The 9,858-nt window shown below is 52.3% G+C and overlaps 6 protein-coding genes across 6 annotated transcripts, besides 6 other annotated features; all 6 read right to left on the bottom strand.

Moving 5' to 3' along the window:
- Nucleotides 1–321: 321 nt before the first annotated feature.
- On the bottom strand, nucleotides 322–1,107 carry Tco025E_07866 (uncharacterized protein; the record flags this gene model as incomplete). Its single annotated transcript, XM_029374725.1, has 1 exon — nucleotides 322–1,107. The coding sequence occupies one exon, from the start codon at nucleotides 1,105–1,107 to the stop codon at nucleotides 322–324; it is 786 nt and encodes a 261-aa protein (XP_029225180.1).
- A 579-nt stretch (nucleotides 1,108–1,686) lies between these two features.
- On the bottom strand, nucleotides 1,687–2,778 carry Tco025E_07865 (uncharacterized protein; the record flags this gene model as incomplete). Its single annotated transcript, XM_029374724.1, has 1 exon — nucleotides 1,687–2,778. The coding sequence occupies one exon, from the start codon at nucleotides 2,776–2,778 to the stop codon at nucleotides 1,687–1,689; it is 1,092 nt and encodes a 363-aa protein (XP_029225179.1).
- A 449-nt stretch (nucleotides 2,779–3,227) lies between these two features.
- Nucleotides 3,228–3,250: a microsatellite.
- A 46-nt stretch (nucleotides 3,251–3,296) lies between these two features.
- Nucleotides 3,297–3,323: a microsatellite.
- A 58-nt stretch (nucleotides 3,324–3,381) lies between these two features.
- On the bottom strand, nucleotides 3,382–4,344 carry Tco025E_07864 (Zinc finger Transcription Factor family member (ztf-7); the record flags this gene model as incomplete). Its single annotated transcript, XM_029374723.1, has 1 exon — nucleotides 3,382–4,344. The coding sequence occupies one exon, from the start codon at nucleotides 4,342–4,344 to the stop codon at nucleotides 3,382–3,384; it is 963 nt and encodes a 320-aa protein (XP_029225178.1).
- A 905-nt stretch (nucleotides 4,345–5,249) lies between these two features.
- On the bottom strand, nucleotides 5,250–6,092 carry Tco025E_07863 (uncharacterized protein; the record flags this gene model as incomplete). The annotated part of the gene is made up of 1 exon (XM_029374722.1): nucleotides 5,250–6,092. One exon carries the CDS (start codon nucleotides 6,090–6,092, stop codon nucleotides 5,250–5,252), a length of 843 nt encoding a protein of 280 aa, XP_029225177.1.
- Nucleotides 6,093–6,193: 101 nt separating this feature from the next.
- Nucleotides 6,194–6,227: a microsatellite.
- A 253-nt stretch (nucleotides 6,228–6,480) lies between these two features.
- Nucleotides 6,481–6,518: a microsatellite.
- Nucleotides 6,519–6,641: 123 nt separating this feature from the next.
- On the bottom strand, nucleotides 6,642–8,036 carry Tco025E_07862 (uncharacterized protein; the record flags this gene model as incomplete). The annotated part of the gene is made up of 1 exon (XM_029374721.1): nucleotides 6,642–8,036. One exon carries the CDS (start codon nucleotides 8,034–8,036, stop codon nucleotides 6,642–6,644), a length of 1,395 nt encoding a protein of 464 aa, XP_029225176.1.
- Nucleotides 8,037–8,073: 37 nt separating this feature from the next.
- Nucleotides 8,074–8,099: a microsatellite.
- Nucleotides 8,100–8,384: 285 nt separating this feature from the next.
- Tco025E_07861 (putative RNA pseudouridylate synthase) lies at nucleotides 8,385–9,746 on the bottom strand (the record flags this gene model as incomplete). The annotated part of the gene is made up of 1 exon (XM_029374720.1): nucleotides 8,385–9,746. The coding sequence occupies one exon, from the start codon at nucleotides 9,744–9,746 to the stop codon at nucleotides 8,385–8,387; it is 1,362 nt and encodes a 453-aa protein (XP_029225175.1).
- A 65-nt stretch (nucleotides 9,747–9,811) lies between these two features.
- Nucleotides 9,812–9,845: a microsatellite.
- Nucleotides 9,846–9,858: the final 13 nt, after the last annotated feature.

Raw genomic sequence — 9,858 nt, 5'->3', positions numbered from 1 at the left:
CAAGCTCCTCACATAAGCAGAGATACACACTCCAGAAAAGAAAACAAAAAACGGAGGCAAATTCAAGTCCATGTTTTTTTTCTTATTGCTAATTTTTAAGGGTTCACTTTCGTCTCATTATTTTTCCGGCCCTGCTGCAACTGTGGCGGGTGGCACGCGGCGACCCACGACAGCGCACCGCCTCCGCGCGACTCCCATCTCCAATGTGCATGGCACACCGTCGTTAAAAGCAAATATCCCCGTAAGAATAGCACACCATCCAACCCACTTCCCACCATAAGGGATAAAAAGTAAATAAAATATATGCACCCGAATAAAATTTCACCAAAACAGTCTGTGCTGTTTACGATGCAGTTCCACCTGCTCCATATTGTACATGCAGGAAGCATCCACAGTGATTGCATTTAACGGGAACCAAGCTGCATCGGTGAAGAGGGCCACACCATGCAAGACAACGGCCGTGTGGTCAATCCAAAAAAACTCTGGTTGTCTCCCGCTTGCTGTGGAAGGCGGAAGAATCAACTCACGCATGCGACTCTTTACTTCTCTTCCTTGGCAGCCGAGGGACGCTGTGACGTCACGTTGTGAAGAGGCTTGGGGTGGGCGTGTCTCAAGCAGCATGCAGTTGACGCACGCAAAAAGCTTTTCCATCCATGGAAATGAGGATTTTGAAGGAGATATTGCGCTCCACTGGCCTTCAGTGTATATCCAGTGCTGCCCACTGGAGACGCCGCGTACTGGGAGAGGCCGCCGCATGAAGAAGAAGAACAAATCGGTTTCCTCCACAAAGGCGGCATTCACGACAATAGGAATGGATTCCATTCTCTCCGTGGACGGTGGGCAAAAAGGTATTTCATTCACCGAGCGCAACTGCAAACCCTCCTCTTTACGTTGCTTCTCTGTGATCCAGAGAGGGGAGTTGAACTTCATCTGGCGCCCAAAGCGCATCAGCTGTGTCTCGAGCCTCTGTGAATAGCGTTCGCCCGTGATGAAGGAGCGTGGGGTAGATTGAGCCAGAGATGAACTGTGCGCCGACGAGATGCCACGAATTGACGGCTCCACAACTGTCAATGAAGTCAAAGGCTGTTTGAAGAACCCTTGCCGCATCCTGCCGAGGGAACAACCCTCATCTACCCCTAAATGAGAAGCAAGGCGTGGAAGAAAAAGAAGAAATCGGGGGCGTGGCGGGTCACATCACACACGCACACACATGCTCACCATAGGACGTATAAACACATCCCCAAGGGATGCAAAAGAAGCGGGGTGCGGGTAGAGGCGCGACTGAAACTAGCCGTGTGTGTGTGTCTGTGGCAAAAGCAACAAATACAACGACAAGAAAACGTAAGCGCGCAGAGAAAAAAAGCAAATAAAAAAAACCGCACGTCAGAAAACTATAGAGGGGAAGTAAGCAATTTGTGGTTGTTTCTTTGATGTGCGTATGCTCTCATTCTACATCTAATCAGCAGAATCCACCTGGTTCAGCTTCCTTTCAACGCTGCGGCCAATGTGAGATGATTCTTCTTCACTGGCATGCTTAGCGCCTGACAGAAATACCACAAACAAAAGAAACAACAAGAACAACAAGAGGGACAATGTAACTGGTTCTATGTAGATACATATTGCCAGACACATGATGAAGTTTCCATCCTCCTCCTCTTTTTTGTTTTTGTCGTTCCCTGTGATCTCTTAAGGGTAGATTGCCTTCTTTTCAAGTGTAGAGAGCACCTCTTGGATACTAATGGTTGCCTCATGCAGGCTTACCTCACAGATTTCCAACAATTCATGAAGCTGCCCCTGAGTACTTGTCATATCACTTTCATCATCAGAGGGGGTGTCAGTCATGTGAGCCGCAAAGGTTGGGACTGAAGCGAAAGTATACCCACGAACAGCTGGAGTGCGTATGCCACGTGCCGCAACTGCCGCAGCCACAGCACCTTGAGAGGGGGTCTTATAGTAAGAGTAGCTGTTATCCGCCACGGCGGTCGAGGCGAGTGGAAGGGAAAACTCAGACAGACCCAAGGTAGGGCTCTTCGGCCACTTCTGCGGTAAAAAGCTTGATCCGACAGAGCTTGGAAGCGGCGCTGGTGCAAATCTCGGCGTTGGAAACGAGCGACCACTGCCCACAGACTCTGAACAGGGCACCAACGCGCTTCCCACACGTGGGTCAGCGGTGAATTCCCCCTTTACGGTTGTCACCACATTACTCACCGTTACAGGATCTTCCTCGCGCTTGAGAGAGGCACGCCAGAGACGGTTGTAGGTCACGCTAACGCTCACCAGCCCCTCCACTGCCCATACCTTTCTTACACAGCTGTCTTTTTCCAGGTGTGGGAGTTCGTCCACGTCCACCACCAGACGTAGGACTATATCGCTGGCATCAATATATGCGATATCCACAAATAATTCGTGAATGCGCAGGTGCGCAAAAATGACACGTATCAATATTCTTAGCGAATTCTCCTGCTGCTCTGTTATCACAAGTCCCTGAGACACAGCTGCGGCGGAGGGTGTTTTGGAGTTGGGCGACATCACACTCGGTACCCTGTAGTCTTGGAAACGCCAAATCTCCGCCACAGCACCCTTGACGGAAACCACAAGCGCTACTTGCGACGCCATCCCCTTCTTGGCGCGATGTGCCTGCAGGATTTCTTCATCTGCAAAGCATGGGCCCAGGTCAAGCATTTGTAAATCCCCAAAGGTGAATACTTCGCAGCCCTTCAGCGGAGTCCTGCCATTGCGCACAAGGCGAAGGAATTTTGGAATGAGTGTGTCGTCCATACCCTTTGACCTACGCGGCTTCCTCTGTTTGCCTTTTCTTCCTTGGGTTTCTCGTTCGAAATTCCAATCCCTTGTTTGCCTCTACTGCTTCTAGTACTGTGTGCGCTCAAGCACCTGTGTGGGTTGGTGCAATATGTTACGGCACAAGTATGAGCAAAAGAACAGGGTCATGAGGAGGTTCGCATTGAACAGAAAAAAAAACTCACACAAAAAGTAAAAATGACGCACCGAAAGCGTTTTGTTCTTTTTCTTTAAAATCCATTTTTAAATGTTACTTGTGTTGTATGTTGTGTGCCATGTGTGCTCTTCTTAAAAAGGAACACTTTTTTTAAAAAAAACCAACTTATTATCAAAGTTGAACCCCCTTTTCCTTTGACGCAGCTTCCCTTCCTTGCTGGGCCCTTGGGAAGATGGTTTGTTTTCCTCACCTGCCGTTGGGTATTATCACGCAAAACAACAACAACAACAACAAAGAAAGAAAGACGTCAAGGTGGAGGTATGGGGCAGGCGCCGCGCGTCACACACACACACACACACACACACACTTACTCGCCCCATCCGTCCTTCTTGCGTCGCACGTGCCTCAGAAGCAGAACACTCTCACTAGCTGATTCCCTTTGCCTGCCTGCCTTCTGCCTGTTTCTTTGCCATCTCCGCAATAGTGGGCACCATGGGGTAGTCCGGATCTTCTTCTTGCTGCGCCAGCAGGTCACCTCCCACAACGACGGAGGAAATGAAGGCATCACCGCAGAGCACCGGGATGAGTTCGCGGTCGTCAGACGACAGCACGCGAGGAAGGGCATGGAGCGGGTGTTCCCTTAGATGCTCCTCCAGCGAGGATGCGGCTATACTACAACGACATGCCTCCACATCGGCTGATTCATCGCGGTAATTAAAAGGGCAAATGCCCTGCGCGACACACTTTCGGATGATATTGACAATTCTAATGAGATCGTACACCTCATGCACACCCGCGTGAGCTTGCACCGCGGCACGAAAGTCAAATCCGTGGGCATCAATCATATGACGCAGGCAGTCTTCTGACTCTGTTTCGCACAACAGGCATACCGCAGGTTCAATACCCCAGTCCTCGCCACCATCATCCTCGTCCTCATCCTCAGCAGCGTTGTTCCCACCTGCATTTTCTGCTTCATCCTCATCTTCATCCCCATCCCCGTCTTCTTCCTTGACGTTGTCACCTGTGATACAGAAGGGTGCCAGTGTGGGGATTGTGCCGGTATCCCATCGGCTGTGACCCTCCTCGGCTATGTGCGCCATCAACGAGGCCTCCTCGCCGCAGGCCGCGCGACACACCGGGCAGTGCATCCTTTCATCGTCGCGAAGGAACAGCAGCCCGCGCAAGTGCGCGAGAAATCCGTCGAGGTCTACAATATTGTCATGGTTTGTGGGATGAATGCCATGGGCGTCGGCATAGTGCTGCATGGCACTCTGCTGCCCCCGCACTCGCTGCCTGCACAGAATGCAGGACAGCTCAAGAGTGAGGCCACGCTGGTGACGTGCCAAGATTGCCTTGCAGGAGGCCCGCAGCGTCGTTAGGTCCGACATGGGACCAACTCGTTCGGGCCTCTTCAATCCGCTTCCCTTTTTCATTGTGAAACAGCAAGCGCACCGGCGTGAAGAAAAGCTTAAGCGGATCGAGTTGGGCGATACACTTTTACAAGGCACGGAGAGGATAACCGTACACAGATACACGTAGATGCACGCGTACAGAAAAGGAAAGAGGAGGGAGCAGAAAAAGTGTCCGTCTCTTGCGGCGGCCTCATTAGAAAAACGGGGACAAAAAGCCAACAACAATAACAGAAGAAAAAATGGATGCCGCAGGAAGCAGAAAAGTGAAAAAAATACATCACTAAATCCACCCTTGTTTGTGCTTACGCAGTAATAAACTATAAAACACTTGTAGTATTTGGCATCCAGTAATATGGAACATGGCTGTATGACGTCTTTTTCCCCCTGGGAATGTCCAGGAGTTCTAGCCCTATGGAAATAAACATACAAAGTTGATATCTACAAGAGGCATCCATACATAATCCCCAACGCTTTCGTCCTCCACACGAAGACAATCCTCCGCTGGTTAAAAAGGAAATGCCTTTGTTTTTCCTTTTTATTTCTCGTCCCCTGAGCGAGAACGGGCGGACAATTGCGCCATGTCGATGAGGCGCGTCCTGCAGAGTAAAAAAAAGGAAAACCGCATGAGAGAGTGAAGTACGTGTAGCAACTCGAACGAGAACGCATACAAACAAAAAGGAAATTGCTCAAACTACTCATCCATCAAGGGAGACGTAGCACATGGCTCTAAACCTATGTACGCAACAGGTATGAACAGGAGTTAGACACACACACGCACACATACAAAACATATATATGCTCTCTCCCTCTTTGGTTCTATTATATCTCAACTATTCTCATCCTCAGCATTGAAAAACTGGGGGGTGGTGGTGGGTGGGGGGTCAATCCATCGTTGGTCTTTGCATGGGACTGATGCTACGCTCTAGCTGTCGCGTCTCTTCCCTCAGGCTACGCCGCATCTCGTCAAGGGGAAGCCGCATTTGATACTCAATCTTCTCTCGCTCCTCACGCAGGATGCTCCTCCTACTGTCGCTGCGGCTACGGGTGCTTAATTCCCTCGGTTGTCGAATCGGAGGCGAGGCAGAATACGAGTGGATACTCTGCTTCAAGAGCGACGTTTGACCACCTTTCAGTAGGTCGCGGTTGTCGCCTCGCTTCGGAGTTGAAAACAACGCTAGTCGCGACCTATCATTCGTGCCATTATTCTTCACCTCATAGTAGTGGTTGCTGTGGGGGTTTCCACTGCCATTGCCAGGCATCAATGACTTCTTTTGACTACCAGGCCACTTTGGCAACCATCGCGGAGTTTCTATCGTGGCCGCGGGACGCGGTTCATAATGTGAGGGCGCCACGGCGTGCGGCGAGGCGGATGCTTCACGTGGCGGCGAGACGTAGCCTTCGCCAAGCAGTGGGGCACCCTCGAACGGCTCAGGTATTTCCGCCGGCATATCAAGAATGTCAGGCTGGAAGAGGTACACCTGGCTGTTGTGCAGCAGCTGCGTGGAGCGTTCTAGGCGATCCCACGTGTTGTGTACATCGTTGAATACAACAGCCGCACTCACGGCAAATGTGCGGGGCACTGAGCGAAGACGAAATACATTGTTAAACGCAACGAGGGAGCGATTGAGAAGCTGCGCCAACGATGGGCCGTAGGAGTCAAAGAGAAACCGCAGGTTAACTTTTTCCCCCTCGCAATCCGTGGCCACGCAGATGGAGTACTGCATCCCGTCCCTACAGAAGAGACCTCCTTCTCTCGTCTAAGAAACACGCACGCCAAAGAAAAAAAAGAAAAACAACAAAAGTACCTTACTTCTTGTTGTGCCGTCACCACCAACCGCAACAGCAGCAGCAGCAGCCGCTGTTGCACGACTTTCGAAGCTGCAATTTCGCAAGCAGTGAATAGGAGGCCGGCGTTTGTCAATGCCGTGTCTCCCACCTTCCCACTCTCTCTATTTTGCTCATGCAAAAAGGTGAGGGTAGAGAAAACGTGGATAAGAACAGCAGAAATAACTGAAGAAGATGCGGAAGAAGCGGAATAAAAAGGAGTTAAACGGCACAACTAGAGTAAAATACAAGCGAAAATGGTGGTGACAAGATATGGAAGCTTCTGGCATATATATATATATATATATGTATCTGTGTGTGTGTATTACGCCGCACATTTGATCGCAAGAAGGCCAGCGAGGAGGCAAAGACTACCTGTTCCAAGGAGCAAGCAATCAAGGGAGAGGTCTATCGTACTGGGGAGGCGGCGACGAGGCCTCCCTTTTACGTCAAGAGGCTACACCCTCGTCCTCCTGCAGCGTGGACTCGTCAATGGTGATTTCCTCCTCCAACAGGTTTCGGATGCGCCGCAGCGCACACTCCACACGGGTGGAGTCCGTTTCTGAGGGGGAAATGTGAAGCAACTCCGCCGCAATCGCTTTTCGGCGCGCCTCCATCACACCAACGCGTGCAGACAAAAAACTCACCATGCGGTGTTCTTCGTGAACTTCCTCAAGGTGCTCCTCTGTCAGTTCCTCCGTTGCCATCTCTCTGGCGTCCGAAGACATGCTCAAAGAAGACATCAATAGTCGACGTATACTACTTCTTTTAAACTTTTCGATCTCCTGCCGTTTTGCAATCAATTCCAATTCCCACTGCTGGCGTTTAAAATAACTGACAGCGTCTTTTAGCTCATCTGCAGCAGCTTGTTGCTCCTTGTAGGCAATCTGGTACACCGCCAGCTCTACCTCGTTAGAGCGTTTCTTTTCTTCGAGCTCCTTGCGGCTTCTGTAGGCACGTTCGCGTACCTCGCCTACGGCACCTGCGATGATCGCCAACTCCTCGCGTCGACAGAGCGCAAACAGTTCCTCCAGCTCTCGCTGAGCCTCATTGAAAACCTCCGTTCGTCCTGCTCCTTCCTCTTGTAGCGTGGCTTTCTGCCACCGCTCGCTTTTGACTGCCATAAGTTCCGTGCGTACGGCTTCGTACTTGCACCTAAGGCTCTGAACGTGCTTTGCCATCTCTTCGCAGCGGAAGCGGTCCTCCTCCAGTTGATCCTCCATCTCGTTTGTCTCCCTCGCGAGAGCCGCCAGCTTCTCGCGCTCCTCCTCAAGTGAAGACTCGGATTCCCGCACCCACTTGAGATCGTCCGTGCTCAAAACCACCAGAGGCTGCGCGGCATCGCCGCTGAGTGCAGCGCCGTTGAGCGCCTCATGGCTATTTGCCCCACCTGCGAACGCAGACGTGGTCACTTCAGCAGCTGCAGCAGAGGGCGTCAGAGAATTTTCTTCCAAGAGTAATTCCCCTTGGGCCTCTGCAGAATCGCTGTAGCGGCTGTCAGTAATGGGGACTGCGCTTGGCGTGCCTGCAGAAGGGACCTCTTCCATCGCGAGGAACTTGGGCGGGGACGACCGCACCAGTTGCGTCTCAAGTTCGTTCAATCTCTGCTGTTCCTCGCGCAGACTGCCTCGCACCTCGAGCAACTCGCGATAGGCGTCACTCAGCGCAGGTATCAGTGAACTCTTCTCCCTCACTTCATTTCTGGACTTATCGGAAAAAGAAAACAGTGCGTACTTGGCGGAGCCGAGGTCTGACACGATGGAGGGAATGTTTGCGAGGAACACCTCCGCTGCGAAGAGAAGACGAGCCTCGTTCACTGCGGGCCTCGTTGGGCCACTCGCCATGACGCGATCCTGCTTTGCCGGGGCAGAAATATATACTTGTGTGTGTGTGTGTGTGCCTGCGTGCTATGGCTCTCTCCCTCGTCCACTTACACGGTTCTTCTGAAGGGCTCACGTGCGGCCTTCATCTTTTTGTTTTTGTTTTGTTGTCACACAGCCGCAGAGCGGAAGAGAAGGAACACCCCAAACCAACTGCGATGAAGATAAACACAGACACACAAGTGGTCCTTTTCTCAAGAACAGCAGAAACCACAAACAAGCAAACACGCGGCACATGTATGTGGAGGCTTTCCTCACAGTCCAGTTCCATGTTGTTAACGTCGTCGGGGTGGTTTCTGGAAGGGCTCGTCATCAAAGGGCCAAGGCACCCATGGCTCTCCCCAAGAGCTGCTGCAGCGCCTCAAGGGCTGAACAGCTTCCATCTGCCATGGTCTCTACGGCCGCTCCTTCCGTTTCTTCCACGATATCACGCAGAAGCCACTCACGTGGATCCGCGAAATACGCCATGCGCTCCCCAGTGACAGGATGCAGGAACGACAGCGCAGCAGCGTGCAAAAGATGCCGCCTCACTCGCAAACGTGGCGCTGCTGCGCTCACTAAGCTCTCACTTCCCCTCGCTCTCGCAAGGTACGTGTCATCTGCAACAGCGCATCCGCCGCCCACCACACCTGGCGTAGTGGTCTCGTACAATTTGTCGCCAAGCACTGGGTAGCCTAGCTGGGCGCAGTGTAGTCGTATTTGATGTGTTCTTCCTGTCAGAATATCCACACGCGCAACAGAGACGCCAAGTTTCTTGTCACTGCCCAGAATACGAATCCGAGAGATTGCTGGACGTCCGAGCTGCCGGGGATTTTCCCTCAAATTCGCAGGATAACATGTCATCTTCAATTTCTTCAATTTCGTATGCTGCTTCACACCCTCCGTCGTTCCTTCTTTGGGCAGGCTGTCAAAGAGAAGGCCAATGCGGTCGCACATGACAAAGGCAGCCCCTTCAGGAGCTGCACCAGCCAAGACGGCGATATAAGATTTGTTGACATATTTCCCATCCGACACAAACGTCTCAAACTCCTCGGCGCTCAACTTGTATCCAGGCGGCTCACTCCATCGTGCCACTTCTGCCGCGAGCCGTTCAGACTGTTGCTCAAACTGTGTGGAGAGGCCTCTTGCCGCCGCCGCCTGCTTCGCCAATACGACCAAGCCAGATGTCTCCTTGTCCAGACGGTGGACGGGATGGTACGACGCGGGCATTTTATTCGCTGCGATCCCCGCATCCCCATTCTCCACTTCCGCCCGATCCCTTTTTTTACCGGCGGATGCATCATCCTCGAACACGACGGATTCCGCGCTGCGTCGCTGAAGCAGACCTACCAGCGTGTTGCCAGAGTAGCGCCCCCCCTCCGCCACCGGCAGATTGCCATTCTTGACGCACACGAGGACCGCGTCGTCGTCGTGCACAACGTAAATGTATTCGTCGACGCTTGGCTCAAGCTCCCGTGGTGGGTCAAAATTGATCTCGTCATTTTGGCGCAGCACGTAGTCCCCGGACGTTGCTACTGTGCTACTATCGATGGGGCTACAAACCCGCAAGTGCCCCGCTGCCAGGTGCCGCTCCCACTCGCCGCGTGAGAGGTAAGAGAAGCGGATGCACAGAAAGTCCAGCAGCGTCTCCGGCGGGGCAGTCTTTGGGCGACTGTACCGAATCCGGCGGCCCATTTTCCCACGCCCCGCCAGCCACTAATGAGACACACAGGAGGTCGTACATTGCAGTATGAGATGGGGAGAGAGAGAGAGAGAGAGAGAGAGAGAGAGAGATACAAGGCACACA

The sequence above is a fragment of the Trypanosoma conorhini genome (genome assembly GCF_003719485.1).
Source record: "Trypanosoma conorhini strain 025E chromosome Unknown Tco_14.4_contig_00650, whole genome shotgun sequence".
Taxonomy (NCBI): domain Eukaryota; phylum Euglenozoa; class Kinetoplastea; order Trypanosomatida; family Trypanosomatidae; genus Trypanosoma; species Trypanosoma conorhini.
This window is presented reverse-complemented; position numbering and strand designations above follow the sequence as displayed.